General features: G+C 43.2%; 1 protein-coding gene across 1 annotated transcript in view; it reads right to left on the bottom strand.

Annotated features, from left to right (window-relative positions):
* The window catches only part of nav1b (neuron navigator 1b), a 46,491-nt gene that overhangs the window by 4,057 nt on the left and 26,602 nt on the right, over nucleotides 1–15,832 (bottom strand). The window contains 24 exon segments of the mRNA XM_029431979.1: nucleotides 112–230; nucleotides 378–574; nucleotides 1,038–1,109; nucleotides 1,202–1,356; nucleotides 1,453–1,688; nucleotides 3,415–3,583; nucleotides 3,913–4,008; nucleotides 4,166–4,260; nucleotides 4,626–4,821; nucleotides 5,140–5,296; nucleotides 5,628–5,806; nucleotides 6,450–6,458; nucleotides 6,949–7,070; nucleotides 7,185–7,296; nucleotides 8,111–8,194; nucleotides 10,204–10,281; nucleotides 10,796–10,819; nucleotides 11,171–11,185; nucleotides 11,187–11,224; nucleotides 11,803–11,976; nucleotides 12,539–12,696; nucleotides 12,782–12,823; nucleotides 13,336–13,752; nucleotides 14,681–15,419. Of these exon segments, the coding sequence (XP_029287839.1) occupies nucleotides 112–230; nucleotides 378–574; nucleotides 1,038–1,109; nucleotides 1,202–1,356; nucleotides 1,453–1,688; nucleotides 3,415–3,583; nucleotides 3,913–4,008; nucleotides 4,166–4,260; nucleotides 4,626–4,821; nucleotides 5,140–5,296; nucleotides 5,628–5,806; nucleotides 6,450–6,458; nucleotides 6,949–7,070; nucleotides 7,185–7,296; nucleotides 8,111–8,194; nucleotides 10,204–10,281; nucleotides 10,796–10,819; nucleotides 11,171–11,185; nucleotides 11,187–11,224; nucleotides 11,803–11,976; nucleotides 12,539–12,696; nucleotides 12,782–12,823; nucleotides 13,336–13,752; nucleotides 14,681–15,419 (3,683 nt within the window).

Genomic DNA, 15,832 nt, shown 5'->3' with positions numbered 1-15,832 from the left:
AAAATTAGAGCGCTACATTTCCTGTGAAAGAGGAGCCACCAGCATTTTGTGGGGAAGAATCTAATGCTTGGTCGAGACCATTTCCTGGGTTTGTTGGCTGCGGTTTCTCACCTTGATGCCGTCCTTGGCCCCCTCTTGCAGGTACGGAATAATAGAGTGGTTCCACAGGTCAATAAACCACGATCGAAAATCATCCACCGTGACTGGACACGACAGGAAAAAGCAGGGGCCTGAGGAGACGCGGGGAGTAGAGCGAAGACATTACAGGACGCACATCATTTTACACAATTCACACAAAGAAAGCTCTGAATATTCCCCACAAAATAACAATGCAGCCCTGAGGTCACACCCTGTCCCGAGAAGAGTGCGCTTCATACCAATGAGGAAGTCCGACGTGCTGTGCTTCTCCAGGAAGGCGTGCAGATGATACCACAGTTTGGGCACCCAGTCCAACACCCTGATCAGGTCCTCATTGGTCAAGCTTCTCTCATCCTCCGACTCCATCAGCTTCCTGTGCAAGTAGCGCACCAGGAAGCCGTTGGCTGGTTCCACATTGTTGGAGAAGGTCACCATCCTAAGAGGCAAAAAAGTCATGTCAAAATACAGACAAAGTGTGTACAGCAGTGGGCTACTTCTTTAGTTAATTATGGGATTAGTTATCCCTCTAATCCACATCAACATTAGATCCTTGAGTTTAAGGTTAAAGGTTGACCCTTTGGGATGGATGGGAACCTGCTTTTGGAACATATCATAATCAGTTTGATTTAACAAAATGTGCCCAGGTATTACATTTCTTATTTGTCACTGAGTCTCAACCATAACAAAGTAAACTCATTACTCACAGCACTGAGCAAAACTGTATTAAATCATGCTGCTTTATTAGATCATAAACAAAGCACAACGTACTACTGCTTCAAGACATTCTTACTGTATTGTCTTGTTTAACTGCAGGATGAGCTTCAGATCTAACTTTAGTGTACAAAATAGACAAAACTGAGGGAGAAGAAAACACTTCCACTATCGCTCCTTTAACCAACCTGAAGCTGAGATGGAGGCCGTGGTTCGCTATCATCTTCACTTGCTGATTGCTCGTTCCAATTATGTAAGGACTGAAGAGCAGGAACAACATTAGTTTAAGATGCGTTAAATGATCACATAAATACTCTTGCGGCTCGTTTCGGTCCGTGTATGTGGAGCTCACCATTTGTGATATTTGCAGGTGAGAGCTCCATTGACAAGTTCGCTGAGGGAACCCGGCCCGTGAATATCATCCAGAATAACGACCAGCGGTATTTCTGACGTGTTGGTTTCCCGATCGATTTGATTGGCCAGGTTGGAAAGATAAAGCTGCAGATCCTGAAGAGACAGAAGGAGCGAGAAACATTGATGAAAGGAAGCTGACGAAATAACCCGCTGTTGTACAGATTAACACGGGACATCACTTTGCGTCACCTTGCATGACTGGCGGTGCATGTTGAAAGTGACCACGATGCCCTCGCTGACTTCGCGGGCGCTGCGGTCCACCAGGTACTCAGCCAGCCGGGAAGCGAGGTAGCTCTTACCCGTCCCGCTCGGTCCAGACAGGATGAGACGGCGGTGTTTGAGCAGAAGACTGATGTAGTGTTGCATCATGGGTTTGGGAATGAGGGTTTCGAATACCAGGCTGTCCACACACTTCTCCTTCAAACCTGGAAATAGTCGGGAAAAGTGAGAATGGACTGCGATGACTGTCTGCTAAGTACCCGGCAGAAATTAGAATAGCTGTAGTTTGATATTTGATATTGAAGCGCTTTTTATTAAGAGTTCTGTTAATATCTCAACCAAGAAGAATATACAAACAGGAAGAACAGATTTCCATCACCTCACATGTCCTTTAAAGCAACATTATGTTTAAGCAACTTGCTCTGAAAATAGCTTTGCATCAAATGAAGGGAGTCTGTGCAACTCCCCCCCCCCTCCCCCCAGCCAGCAGGAGTCTAATGTTGCGCCTTAACATCTATGGGGCCCATGTGTCTGAGGCTGGTGGACCAGCTGGGCCTGGCTGCAGTGAGATCGTGTTACCCAGAGCCCTGTCTGTGCCGCTGTAGCACTTCGCTCCTTGCATTCCTGCATGCCTAAGGTGCGGAGGGGTTGACTCTCTAGCCAGAAGCCCGACTCTTGTCACTGATCACAGCTCTGGTTTAGAATAACTGATGGACTTCACATGTGTGTAAATCCCAAACCAAAGCACTGCCGTCACAGAAATATAATGTATCGAACCAATCGCAATGTTTGTTTAACAATTTAACGACGCCGAGCAAACGGGAGCGAGGAACAGCTGAGATATAATCTCGAGTGAAGAGAAGTCTTGTTGTTTATGGGGGTGCAGGTTAACGTTTGGCTAATGGTTACTTATTGCCGAGCGTCGAGGCTGGTGAGCCAACATGTTTTTAAATGACTGTAAATTGAAACAGAGACAATACTATGATTTTATTTGGTTTAAATGTATTACAGCAGGTCCGTAAGTATTTAAACGTTACAGTTTAAGGCTGAAAATGACAACAGAAATAAACTAATTGATTTAAAATCAGATATCAAGTTGTCAACCTGGAAGTGATTGTTGTTGTTGTTGTTGTTGTTGTTGCTGCGGCGTCACAGTGATTCCAGTCTGAACAAGCCGCGTAAATTAAATTATTTCTTTGGCTATTTCTAGAGAAGCAAAACATAATGTTGTTATAACGACGGGTTCATCCGCTGCCATGGGGTCATTTGAGTTTATGTTTTGGTCGATGATGAGGATAGTTTGCAGTTCAAGGAACCTGAATGCACGATGGATGTAAATAAGATTTAAAATGAGCAGCACTGGATCAAATGGCAAGAAAGACAGACGGGTCCTAGTTTAGTGTGATAAACAGACAGGCATAAGGGTTTGCACTCAGTCGAGACTTCAGACGGTTAAACTCCTCAGATAAACACTTCACGACATAACTAATGTAAACGATGTGATTGACACAAGAAACCTGATGAAGTATCCCTGGAGGTATCGTATGAGTGTGCACTCAAGCCTTCATTAAAAAGAGCAGTGGTTTCTGAAACCAAGAGATCACATTGAAACTGGCAGCTGGACCGACTGCAGCTTGCTCTGCAGAAAAACAACATTTGAGTACTCGCATAAGGACGTTTATCTCATCAGATTCTGATTGACTAGAGGTTAAAAAGCATCTATTGTTTTGCTAAGATTTAACAAAATAATGTCTTTGAGTCTGTACGAAAGCTTTCGGAGTATTACAATTGGTTTTGTGTTGCTGAATTCAACTTTGTGTTATACAATTGTCTCTAATTGAAATGCTGCCACTGCTGGCCTGAAGGGATTTTCTTCCAGATGTGTAGAAATAAAAGCTTATGTTATGTTATATGTCACATTTCTCCACAGACCTTTCAGGCCCACTGTGATGCTACTGGGGCCTCGGGACATGCAGCGAGAGGGCTGCGTCTCGGGAGCTTCTCCTCCCAGCACTCTCTTGATGTGGCCCATACTGTAACTGTAGATGGAGTCTGTAGACAGGCCCAGACTAGAAGTGGGGTCCACCTTGGCTATGTACACCTAGAAGTAAAAGAACAGAAAAAAGAGAACTGATTCAGTGTGTTCAGACAGACAGTGGTGAAATGTTTCAGAGCTAACAAACGGTGACACCTGGACTTGCTAAATGACCTCTTACAGTAAAGTACAGTACTTTATTTACTATGTATGTGCTTCTTAATAAATCAAAAAGGTTAATGTGATTCCATCTGCTATTTCTGCATTGTAGTTTCCTCCGCTGTGTGGAGTAAACACATACCACGTTTAATGCGACAGCTGAATCACACTTGATGCAAACTGAACATTCAGTCCTTGGGACTTGTCACGTTTGTTGTCAGAATAAAGGCTCTCACCTTGAAAGCCTGGCTGACAGCTGAATCCAGCATGGGCCAGTCCATCCTGCCGTTCACCCTGACGGTGCCGACGAAGAAATCCTGCTGTTTAACCTCCTGTTGATACAAAGTGCAACATCATTAGGAAGTATTAACTTAATTACTATATTAAAGACTTTACAGCTTCTTTTTTTTATTATAAATCCTACAGTATGTAAAGTGTCTTTGAGCATTGTGAAAAGTGCTATATAAAGTCTGCATACAGCATACTTACATCTTTAAAGACGTGTAAATCTGCAACACAAATCACCACCCTAACACGGTGATCGTCCCTCTGTGAGGAAAGACTGAGCGAATCTGAGTGGACGTCTGGAAAACAAAAAGAGAAACAGAAGAACGACAGAAAGATCATGTAGCATGTGTGACACAAGTCAGATCGAGATGTAAGCAACAGCGTTGTGCTTGTGTTTGTTATATTAAATCAGCCTTGTGATAAATATATAATAAATGTTGCAAAGAATGAGGTTAACAGTTTGTATTACATTCATGAGTAAAAAAAAACATTTGGAAGCAAGCAGTCAAGGTTTTATATGGACATCTGACTTTTGCACATACAATATAACACAACAGTAAATGTGTTTCTAGAATGGCAGTCCAATGGTTTCAGTTGTATTCACATGCCTACTGGTTTACCAGACTCTTGACACCATTCTGACATTGCCAACATGCTGTACCTGAGCTGCCCTCACTCAGCCCTCTGCTGTAGCTTTTGGGCATGTTCATGGCTACGGACTGTCGAGGTGATGAGCTTCCCAGAGCAGTGAGACCTGAGGACTGGGAGACGGAGCTGGAGGGTCCAGGAGATGGACAGGGGGACGGGGTGCCCGTCTTCAGATGGTCGTTCTCAGCCTTTAGGTTCTCCACTGTCGACTACAGACACAATCACACGTGTTAGGGTCATTTTCACAAATCACAGCGCCACTTTTGTAATATTACAACTGCAGTGGAGATTTCTTCCAAAAGATTTCTAATATTGAAGATAAGATTTGTTGGAATAATTAAGTTTAAACACATATGTACAGTAATATCATATTATGCTAGAGCTTCTCCAGATAGTTGCACACAGGGCAGATCAATAAAGATCCTAATTGCTTTTACCAACTCCACAGATGTACTGCAGTAACTCCCAAACAAAGTTTATGGCGTGGACATTTTTCATCATATATCAAAGGGACATTTCACACATACCTGCATGCTGGTCATGGCCTCCTGCAGCTGCTCCAGCTGATGGGCAGAGCTTAGAGCCTCCAGGCGGATGTCTGTCAGTTTGCGCTCCTTCTCCCAAAGCTCTGTACGCAGCTCTGTTACAACCTTATAATCTCCCTCCTCATCTTCTTCACAGAGTCTGGAGATATTCAGTTCAAAGAGGACAACATTAGAGATGTGTGAAGGTGGCAAGGAATATCAGACTGACGGCAAAACAAAAAATCTAATGCTAATTTAAATTAAGGACCACTACACACACACACACACACACACACACACACACACACACACACACACACACACACACACACACACACACACACACACACACACACACACACACAGCTATATTAAACAATTAAACATAGATACAGCAACATGTGTGCAGACAGCATAGCGTCTTGTAAGACATATTGCACACATTGTGATTTACAGACTAGTTTAAGAGGTGATTGCATGGAGAGGTTTACCCTGATGAGGCAGAGGCTGAGGATTTCATTGACAGTGACGAGGGTTTGTCTTCACCATAGTGGACTTTGGGGGAGGAAGGTGCTGAGGATTCTGGGGTGGAAATTTCCTCAATGTCGGCATACGGCCCTGACGGCTTGGAGCCTTTCTTACTAAAGGCCTTGTTGAAGGAGCTGCGTAACTATACAGAGAAGAAACATGAGACTGAAATTAATGATACGTCTTAAAACAACAAAATACAATTAACACGCAATTCATAAAAGCACGTGTGTCGAGCTGCTTCCATCATTGTCATCCATACTCGTTTCCTGTTAACCTTCTGGCATGCACTGCATTGTTTTTATTCTTAATGTAAGTAGCCACCTATTTGTATAATTTCTAACAGTGGGGAAACATAAATGGCCAACTCTAACTTGGTGTAATGTTACATTAGCAATAAAATGTGAAAAACTAAACATATCAGTCAACAATGCTCATAGCACACATAATTGTGGACCCCATATTGCTCCAAAGTGCGCGAGTGTGTGTGAACGAGCTTTAGAGTAGATGATGTGGCACCTTATATGGCAGCCCTGCCAACAGTGTATGATTATGTTCACTATGTATTCATAGTATCACACAACAGTTTAATTGAACGCCGATCTCATCAGTATTTAAAACCATGATTCTGCCATTTAATATGATCAAAACATAAACGTACTGTGTATCGAGTTTAGAGAGACAGAGACGACAGAAAGTTTCCAAACGTTTCACAAGTATGACTCATGAAGTGCATGCAGGCTGGAGAAGGTTTAGGGTTTATTTACTGTAGCAACAACACTCACCTCAAAGACCTGAAATAAAAAGCAGGGCAGCATGAGGGAGAGACCAGAGTCATACTTAATAACAGATTTGGAACAAGATAGGACAAGAAAGACACACAAACACACACAGACACACACACGCAGGAAAACAAACCAGAGTAGCGTCTGACTGACTTCTATTTTTATTCAGATCAAATGTAACGCAATAAAAAAATACTGATAATAGCACCTTAGCTAGTGGACACCCTGGGCCATATTAAATGTAGCATTTTAATAATATTTACATTTATTTGTATTCTAATTGTTACCTTTTAGCACTCTGCATTACAATTTTGAAACACTTTCACTAATTGTGCTCAACGTTTGATGAACGTGACGCAGACCGGCCGATCTGTTCAATACCAAAAATGTTTTTAATAGCTTCCATCCCGTTTTCTACTTTTCTAATTTATTTGGGGGAAGCATCCGTGTGGGTCTCGCCACACAGGGTGGTATGTCGGGACAGACTGTGTGTTCTCACCCAGCTCTTCTTCTTCTTCTTCTTGGCCTCCTGCTCTTTAAGACTACCCATACTCGAGTGGCTGGAGGTGCTGGCGAGGCTGGAGATGCTTTCTGAGGAGTTCTGGCGATTGATGGGCAGTTCTTAATACCAGGAGAGAGAGAGAGAGAAAAGAGCACATTGAATATTGGGAGGGTTATGAAATTCCTACCTTCGTCTTGGCATGCGTTTTGTATTTGTACGTTCGCAGCATATACCTTTAGGTGTGATGTCCGGCGCACTGAGAGCCACGTGAATGATTTCTTGGGCCTCTGTGTTTTTGACCCTCAGAACCTCGATGGAATCCTTCAGCTCAGTGAGTTCAGAGTCCTGAAGAAGGAAAATACCAACGTGTGCTCATGTTAGCTTACGGTCACGGTAACTGACCCAACACTCTTCTGAGCTGAGAATTGTGACATGTCTATCTGCTTTCAACAAGGGATGACAGGGTTGTGTTGAGTGGCTGATGACAATATGGAAATCCTGCTATACGAACCTTTGACTCACAACTCATTTCCAGAACATCTATGTCACCTGGTAGCATCTCATTCACTGACGGGATCTAATATAAAGCATTTGAACTATGATCAGACTAATAGTTTATCATCATCATCATGTATTTACGACAGCGTATTAGGGCAATTTTAGGTTAAACTAAATAAATCAGGAGATTGAAAGGGGGGAAATATTCACTTGAGACTTGTGTTGTATTAAAGTTAAGAAAGATGTTGCAGGGTTGGATCGACGTCATCACACCACAGATGCCGATGCTTGCCGTGTTGTAGCCCAGAATCACCATATTATCACAAATTATCTTCAGATTTTCTTTCTTACAAATGTATGACTTTATAAGAAAATATTTGTGTCTTTATGTCGGAAATTCTTTATTTATTTCTGGTGAATTTGTGATTTTTATTTTGCATACATTTTGAGATTTTCAGTTTTTTCCTCTCTCAGGATATTAACCCCATCCTCTGACTCAGTAATAACTTTTGTTGACCTCCAATGACCCTAACACGCTTACGTATATATCTGTTGAGTATGTAGTAAAACAACTATTTCTTTACAATGATATACATTGGTTGCTCTAAGTGTCATGGACTTTTCCTGGCGGTAAAACCCTCATTATCATTGTGATGGATACCTTTTGCTCCGAGGAGACGGACAGGGTCTGCAGGCGTGCGGTCATCAGCGCCAAACTCTGCTCAAACGCTGCTACCAGATTAGCCTTTAGAGGAAGACACAGAGGTAGAAGGAGGCAGAGAGAGACAGAGAGTGGGGGAGACAGCAAACAGGTATGAGTCACCAGCTGCATCAAATCTGTCTGCAGCCTCACACGCTCACAGAACATCAAGCAAATGGCTTTCTGCTGGGAGAAGAGGGAGGGGAGGGGGCAGTGGACAGCTGTGGATGATGTCAGAGATGAAAGAGGACGTTAGGGTATTGGTGGTGAGTTTGGAAAGCGCTGGGGAACAAACCTCATCTACCTCATGTAGCATGTTTGACCTTAAGGCTAAGATGTCTCACAGTATTTCTGCTGATGATGGAGTGAACGATTAGAAATCTTCTAAATATATGACACACTGTAATGAATATGTTAAGAGATTACGACACATTCTACATGAGTCTGTTTGGGTCTTTTTTTGTTGGGTTTAAAATGGTAATTGCATTTATGTAGCGCTTTTCCAATCTTTGCGACCACTGAAAGCGCTTTACAACACACACAGAGTCAGAGGCCTTTCAGGGGGTCATGACAGCTGTAAAGACTCAATAAACATGCAATCAGCTATACACTTTTTAGGATTAGTCGGATTAGTGGTGCCGAGAAAATCAGTTGGTTAATTAATTAGATTGACAGAAGAATTGTTGAGAATAATTTTGATAATGGATTGGAGAATTTATCAAGCAAATATGCCAAACGTGTTGTTTTTCCTCAGCAAAGACTCATATATCACTGTAAACTGAATATCTTGACTGTTGGTGGTCAGAGAATGATTAATTGGAATAATAGTCGATAGATTAATAGATAATCGAAATAAAAATGATAAATATTTAGTTGCCAACATGTCAACATGCTTCAAGGTAGGTGATGAGGTCAGCTGTGCCACAGAAAGCCCAACAGAGATGCCAGATGACTCGTCAGCTTGACGTCCACTCAGAATCATGCAGGAGTGACACAGAGCTCCGGAAGCAACAGTCCAACAAACCTGGCCTAGCTGTTACGCCCAGCATCCAAAGGTGCGGGTCAGTGGGATGCAGGCAGGGGGAAGGAGCGAGTCCAGCAGTCAATATGTCCAAGAACGTAAAAGAGAGGGACAGCGGGAATTAGGCGTGGGATAAAACTTCCTATACAGCAGAACTATATACAGAAAGAAACACACACACACAGATAGGCTTGATACGGTCACTTGAGCGCCCAGGATAGTCGACAGTTTAGCAAAGGCAGTAACATGTGTAAGAGGAGACTGCAGTTCATACGGGTGGTCTATTAGATCAGGATCAGTGGTAAGGTGGCGTTAAAGTAAAAATTTGAGATGGAAACAGCCAGACTCAAGCACCTAGAAGCTGCAGGGGGAGACAATAAGGAGAAGCGGGGGCTGGAAATGATTCAGTTGGTTCAATCAAATGAAAGCAGGTTGAGGGTTAAGGTTAAACGGGTTTCTATCAAGATTGCAGAGCTGAACGATTTTTAGCAACAGTGGATGTGAGTGGCCGTGAGAGAAATGGAAATATGGCATGCCTGCTGTTGGCTTAGTGGTTAAGGAGCTGACTAGGGATGGGGGGATCTTTTGTTTTGCATGTTGTTTTCCCTTCGTTTCAAGTCGTCATCCGACTGTCAGCTTCCAAATAAAGGCATTTAGGTTGGTCGGTAGATCCTAGATGTCATGATTATCCTTACTCCCTGCAAGTCGGACCGGGGCCAGAGTTATGCCTCGGCATCCAGAGTCATCCACAGTGATCCTCATTTTCTTAAGTGAGCAAGGATTCACACCATATCATCCCTACATGTCACCCTCTGAGAAATGAAGGGTAGATATTAGATACACCTGTCGGATGGGGTTTCTGTATCTATGTTGGTTGTGGGGTAAAAACTCAACGGCTTAGAGGAGGTATAATCTACACTTTGGGTTGATCACACTCCGATAAAAGATCTGGCAGGCCTCCAACACCTACTACAAATGAAAAGAGGCCAAAAGTGAATCTTAAAAAAAAGAAAGAAAAATAAATCATACATACATTGGCGCTAAGCTGCATGGTCAAGTCTGCAACCTTTTCCTGGGAAGACTCCAGCTCTCTCCTCAACTTGCGGATTTGCTGTGGACAAATTGAAAAGTAAGCCCCAGCAGCAATGGACAGTGTGCTATATAACACCTTCGGACAAAAAGGCAGACGTGTTGAGGATATTAATAAAGTTTGGATGATGATAATGCGGGAACTGAACGTGATGAAATGTGGTGTTTTGTTTTGGTTAACTCAAAAAAGAATATGCAAAAAGAAAGGAACCAAAAATGACACTAGAAAGTGTTTAATCAAAGGATGACAGTGGATTTTTGTTTTTACCACTTTTCTCATGCACTGGGACATTTATGAGGTCTGAGAATGTCTTCATTAAATGTTAGCAGGTGGTGCTAAAGGATAAAGAATATTAGAGATAAAACAAAATGAGCTGAGTTATGAGACCCTGAGTGAAGAGATCCGTGGTCACAGACGACACTGAGCACTGATAACATCGTCTCATGAGTTGACCCGTTTCAACAGGAAATGACTGACAGAGGATGAAGAGAAAAGACACAATGTGAGTTGAAGAGTCATGGCACGTTGGCCTTACCTCCCCTTGTATCCTCTCCTCATTCTAATGAAGGCATGGTGAAAACAAATGAACAATAAAAGAGGGATAAGGTAAAGCGTTAACGTCAGGGGCAGTCATGAAAACTACCTATACACAGTAAAAGGGACGTCACAAGTTTCAAAGAGGCTGCAATGATGAATAGGCGCCGAATAGGGAAGGCTTGATATAATGAATTATTATAAGGTATAAAATAAGTTCATGAATCATTGTGATTAGGGGTCATTTGCTGGTGTTGAAGAAAATGGGTCTTAAATGATCACTTGAAGACAGGACAGTGTGATAACAGAAGTCACACAGCTCTTAACTCTAAGCAAGTTACATTACACTGAACATGTCACGACTGTATCTACTCACCGAGGAATAGTTGGAATGAAGCATTGGACGCCAAGGAGAGCACAGAGCCATGCACTGAAACAGGTAAGACAGAGATTTGACTTAATATTAAAAGGTTAAAAGAATTCCCAATGCAACGTACTAAGCTAGTAGCTTACTAGTTATCCCTGCTATCCCCTGTAACAAATAAATGATTACAGCGATGCATAAATCCAATCGTTTTTACTACTGGCAACCCTTGAGACAATAACATATCTCAAATGTAGCTAATTAGTACATATCAATAACAGGCACCTTCACTGACATGATTTAAGAGTTTGATGTAAATAAACCTTTGTTATCGCATCGAAATACATTCAGAACTTGGAGCTTTCGGTAGAACGTGTCTTAAAACGCCTGTGAGTGAAAGCAGGCTTAAATTAGTGGTGGAGAGTCTCCTGTTTGTTTACATTTGGACCACATATATTGCCTTTAAGTCCTTATATAACTCACTATTAATCTAAAATGAAGGCACCAAGACTCCTCTCTCCATGAAAACAAATGTACTTCTGTCATATTGCTCAACAGATTGCGTGCTGTATGAGCAGACAGCTTTCTTTTATTTGAGGTTGTTGGGCGACTCCCCTGCAGGGACGCCGGCTGAGCAGGCTCACCATCGTCTCCTGGTTCACGGAAAGACCCACAACGCATCATGCTTTTTGGCCGGTCAGCCAGGGACATACTGCTGCCCAGAGGGGAGGTTCCATACAGATCGCAGGCTGACTCAGTGGGTGGGCCGATGCTGTTGGAGCGCGATATCCTTGGGGTGCCAATAGAAATTGGGGCAACTATCATAAAAGAGAGATGTTTGGAAAGACAATGAGTGGCATGCATACAACTGTAGGACACACACACACACACAGACACACACACACAGACACACACACACACACACACACACAGTACATCTGGGTATAGCACCCTGGTTCTGATGATTCAGTGAAAGGCTACACTACGGCTCCATACTGTTAAATAAAGATAAATATAACCTGACACGACCTCCTATTGCCTTCATCTCCAGCACATTTCAGACTTTAATTCAAGTCTAAATGAGTGCAGATGTGGGACTGTAATATTATTCACATTCATAAAATCTGATACCATAATTATTTGCCATCACTTCTTCGTTCAGATATGACTTGATCTGTTATTGACAACGTGTGTCAACATTTCCTAACGGTAAAAAACTCTGCTGGACTTTCCTCTCGGTTGGAACTTAATATCCTTGTCCTCAATAATATTCAATGATAAAATGAAAGGCTTATCAAAGACCTCAAGCCTCATTAGTTTCAAAGCTCAAACTGTGAGCGTTTTTAGAACTTGGCAGCCAAATGGAGCGAGCAGACTTACCCACGTTGGTGAGAGGAGCCTTGCCGGAGGAGGGGTGGAGAGGGCGGGTGGGAGAAGGCAGCTGAGGGGGGCTATCGCTCTCTGTCATGCTGACTATGGTGTGGGAGTGGCGCCTTTCCGTTTTGCCGTCACTATCCGACAGGCTTGAGCCATAACGTCTGAGAAAAGAGGTCATTTTAACTTCAAAGACACATCACAGTGAGAGATTTCAAGATGCTTTGGACAGTAATTGTTTTGACGTACTCTAAGCCTTTCTTCGGCAAGGTGTTTCTGTCCGTTTGCAAGCTGTAAAGAAGAGAAGAGACAAATTACTAACAGAGAATAGACAGTCATTGTGAATAATTCTTATGAAAATAGTATGTTACACACAACACCATCATTAATGAAGTGATTGAAAGTCTTGTCATGCGCAACACCCGGGTAAGATGTCTCAAGGGTTTATCTTCTAATCCTTTTCGTACATCTTGGTTTACTTGGCACATTCATACTCAGCGTGGGATTGCCTAAAAGTACATTCTTTTGGGAGGGAATTATTCAGACCATCTCCACCTTGACAGACAGATCCTGCCCTCCATCTTCTAAATGACACCTCATTTCCGTTTCCGTTCCCGGAAAGGCACATAAGATATGGTTGACTGGTGTGTCTGCTGCCAAGAAACTTATAGCCCAATGTTGGAGGTCTTCACACGGGCAGTTATGGGTCATAGGAGGATGGAAAAATCCTTTTTACTCAAATAACTTTTTCTAATTACACCTTTGATACATCAACGTTAGATATGTCTTGAGATGAGACTTGCCTATCTGTGAGGTTGAGGGATGTCCTACTTCCGGCTCCCCAGGTTCCCGTACCCCTCTCTTCTCTGTCATGCATCTCAGTTCTGGCAAACCTCGCACTGGAAGGCACGCTCATCTGGAGGGGCAGGGACTCCATGCTGCGGTGCATGCCAGACAACTTGGGGTAGAGCAGCGGCGATCCGCTCAGACTCAGGCATTCACTGGTGTAGGAGCCGGGGGAATCGATGTGGAGCACAGGCGCTGGGCTGGGGGTGAGGCGGGAGGAGGTGTGGTAACCAGCCAAGTCCTGCAGCTTGGAATAAGGGGGGACTTTGGGCGGGAGGTCCTGGACGGTCACACAGAAATCAAGGCTGTTGGAGTTGACCTTGTCGAAGTGAGCCAAACTGGGTGGACGACCCAGAGACTTAGTGTTCAGCATCCTAGGGATCAGGCATGAAGAAGAAGATGTTAAAATACAAAAGCTAGGCACATGATGTGTATTCACTTCAGTTCATTTTCTAACGTCTCCACCTCTAGCCATACATAGCCAGGCAGATGAGTTGTGTTTGTTTAGATATCTGTCTCTAAATGTCAACATAAATCCAAAGAAACAATGTTCCCACTACTCTAAACCCGGGGTTTTCCAAGTCTGAGACTGTGGGCCTGCCCTCAGACAATGCTTGGAAAAGGGTGTCCCCTCACCCCCCCTCAGTTTATTTGCTTAGTTTTGTTCAATTCCTGGATGCCTATGGGATTATGATTATGTTATTTGATACACTTAACAATTGAGCCAAGATAGCCTAATACTGCTGTGTGACATAACTTCAGACAACACTAAATATATACCGTAGGTCTGTTCCTAAGGCAGTTATTAGTTTCTGAATCTGGGAAAGTAGGAAGAACAGTACAACTCCCAAACACTACTGTATCTTTGAACTATCTCTTTAACAACATCACATATAAAGGTTTTCTATGTGATCTTCTTTTGATAACAATTGTAACTAATGTAATATTTGTTCACTTCCATTCAGTTTAGATCACCCCTTGGGAGGCTCGCCTCTGCTGTAAACTGTTCATAGTGAGCTCTGTGGAGTAACGGGGACACTGATTATGGAAAGAGATATTGTTGTTTCATTTTCTTTAAATGTAGTTTTTCAATCCAGTAGGTGCTACAACTGAAATTTCATTCACTTCCACTGTATTGTGGTGGTGTGTTAGGGGGCGACATAAATCTTAGGTTTATACAACCCAAGTTAATGTACCTGCACGGCTAAGACCTCCAGATGTCACTGGAGGTCTGAGGGATTGGATTCTTTTTGTTTGTAATTTGGTTGACCAACCCTTTAAAGTAGTATTTAAATGAGACACCTTGGTGTGGTGGGTGATGACAGTTCAGGGTATTTGCTGCTGCCGGTCCGTCTCAGGCCGTGCAGCTTCACAGTGGACTCTCCTGTGGACCGACTCTCTCCTTTCAGAGAGCCACAGTCCATGTCAGCACCCACAGCCTTGGCCTTGGCTCTCTCCTTCTCCTTCTCTCGGTCGGTCATGTTCACTGGGCCTGTGCTCGTTCGATTGGACATCTTACTGCTGCAGCTACTAGGCTCTTTAATCCTGGGACCTGTGGAGGCCATGGGCACTGGTTTCAAACTCAACAGACTGGGGTCCATGGTACCACAGACAGGGCGACCAATCACACTGAACGTGCTCGATTTGGCCGGTCGAGGCAGGCTGCGGTACTGAATGCTGTTTCGGCTGTTTGGCCCCAGGAAGCACTGCTCACTGCTGGCATCGAAACTGTTCTTTCGACTGGAGGGTGTTCCTCCTCCCACAGGCTTCACAGGGATACCAGATGACTTGGGGATTTTTCCCACAGTTGCAGAGCCACTGGAGATGGTGGCGCCCCCTGCTGTCATAACAGTGGCGGTACCGGTGGCTGTTGGTAGTTTCTTGTAGCCATAGGAGGCTCCAGCTGTGGGTTTAACTAAACCTGACGGGGGCTTGCGGTGCTCTCCATGATGATCCCTGCCAGCGTCTGAACGTGACCGTTGTAGACCAGCAGTTTTGAGGGAAATCCTGGATTTATCCAGTGGCTTCTCACTTTTAGGTGCTTAAAAAAGAAAGAAAAGATAATGTATATTTAAAACATTATTTCAATAACGATATGTATTTTAATAATGATAAGGAGCAGCAAGAATGTGTGTCCTGCTACCAGCATGACTGTGACCAGAATAAGCTACTCGAAAATAGATGGAGAGATAATAAATGGACGGATTCTGAATTCTGAATTTCTGTTGCTTTGTTAAAGTTGACTTTATCTTATGACTGGAACCGAAATGGATAATCAGCACTGTCATACATCATTTCTCTTTAACTAACCACCTTCACATAAAAGTAAATGTACATATCCTTCCAGCTATTACAGCTGAGATGAAATATAAGCGAGAAACATCTGTATTTACTTAGAGAGCTTTTATGTGCCCATGACATTAAATGTGACTCACCAAATGACTCGGACTTAAA

Source organism: Cottoperca gobio, chromosome 5 (genome assembly GCF_900634415.1).
Source record: "Cottoperca gobio chromosome 5, fCotGob3.1, whole genome shotgun sequence".
Classification (NCBI taxonomy): domain Eukaryota; kingdom Metazoa; phylum Chordata; class Actinopteri; order Perciformes; family Bovichtidae; genus Cottoperca; species Cottoperca gobio.
Note: the sequence above shows the minus strand (reverse complement) of the source record. Positions and strands in the feature narration are given on the sequence as shown.